Source organism: Pundamilia nyererei, unplaced genomic scaffold, assembly GCF_000239375.1.
Source record: "Pundamilia nyererei isolate P.nyererei 1_Seehausen unplaced genomic scaffold, PunNye1.0 scaffold00043, whole genome shotgun sequence".
NCBI lineage: Eukaryota > Metazoa > Chordata > Actinopteri > Cichliformes > Cichlidae > Pundamilia > Pundamilia nyererei.
The window spans coordinates 178,874-180,438 of NW_005187444.1; the positions used below are offsets into that span (position 1 = coordinate 178,874).

General features: G+C 42.7%; 1 protein-coding gene across 1 annotated transcript in view; it reads right to left on the bottom strand.

Moving 5' to 3' along the window:
- The window catches only part of cat (catalase), a 9,418-nt gene extending 7,982 nt beyond the window's left edge, over positions 1–1,436 (bottom strand). The window contains 2 exon segments of the mRNA XM_013910400.1: positions 475–646; positions 1,251–1,436. Of these exon segments, the coding sequence (XP_013765854.1) occupies positions 475–646; positions 1,251–1,316 (238 nt within the window). The 5' untranslated portion in view covers positions 1,317–1,436.
- Between the last annotated feature and the right edge of the window lie 129 nt (positions 1,437–1,565).

A 1,565-nucleotide genomic window follows, 5' to 3' on the forward strand; every position in this document is an offset into this window, starting at 1 on the left:
ACTGACAATCTTTGGTGTCGGGAGCTGAATACACAACTTAGTAACTCTGTATTTGTGGCATTCTAGTTCATGTTAAATGTCCAAATACTCAAAACACGTGACCATAGGTGCGGGTGACAACGCAGATCAAAGGGTACGCACAGCTCTCTCTTCACCACGACGAATGGGTACAGGGTCTACTTTACTGCAGCCGCAGCACCAATCTGTCTGCTGAGCTCTTGCTCCCCTCTCCCATGAACAAGACCCCAAGATACTTAAACTCGTCCACTTGAGGCAGGTACAGGCCCTGACACGGGCACTCCACCGTTTTCCATATTTGAGTATTATTATCGGATCAAAATGAAGAAAAAATATATTGTGATTGTATATCTGGCCACAATCCTTAGTTCTAAGTGTGGGCATGAAACGTCTTGCTGTCTTACTGACCTCAAAGCAAAAAAATGTTGAGTGCATGATTGCAGCATAATGCCTTACCTGCCCCTTTGGCATGGACCACTCTCTCTGGGATTCGCTCACGGTCAAAGTGGGCCATCTCGTCTGTGAAGACAACATCTTGAACCAGCAGCGGCCCTCTTGGCCCTGCAGTCTGCAAGTTCAATTTGTCTCCCACTGGATGGCCACCGCCTGTGGTCAGCACATCTGGTTTCTAATAATAGACACATTAAAAACAAAACACACAAACAACACAACACACAAACAAAAACAGAAAAAGCATTAAATATATACACATCTTGAAGAAAGACTACAAGAACACTAATACATGACAACTGTCCTTTTCTGCTACTTTAACCTGATGATTCCAGTAAAGAAACAAAATCGGTGCAGCTGGTTAATTACTTAATTAATCAAACTAACAACACATGATGGCGATTTTGAATGAGGAGTTAAAAAATGCAAACTGTGTTACGCATAAAAAAATAACACGTGTATACAACGGTGCAGTTTGGTATCATAACAATTACTATGTGCTGTTCAGACGACATCTCTTTCACGGCTGGTTCGCGTGTGTTTTTTTAGTGCCCAAAATGTCTCAGATGTGTAGTCACCCACTCGATTTCTTTGAAGAACGTTGGCTAAAAACAATGAAATAGTAATGCTAGCAAGTAAGCCCTTTACAAAACAAAGTTATATGTCTGAATATAATCGTCTACTGAACGATAGGTCTCTCGAAAAGCTAGCTTAAATCGCCCATTTCCAATTCATCACCGCGCAAAACCAAAAAAAAAATCGATCAAACCGAATGTATAGACCTGAGAGCCTCTATTCGCTTTCCATGTCTTCATTTGGTCGGTAGCTTTATCTCTGTTGTCAGCCATCTCGACAGCTCAGCGTTTAGACCACACACTATTCGGAATAAAACTCTTTATCCCGACTCCAGAAAAGAACATTTCTTCTTGGACCTTGCCTGCGATGGTCCCGCCCCTCTTACGCCCCTCTATACTGATTTGCTCACGGAGTAGCAAACAAAGTTGGTCAGGGGTATGTTTACTAGTGATGGGCAGATTCATCCAATTGGTTCACCCCAGCGCAAAGCGTCTTGAAGCTTCATTTGCTCTAGTAGGACA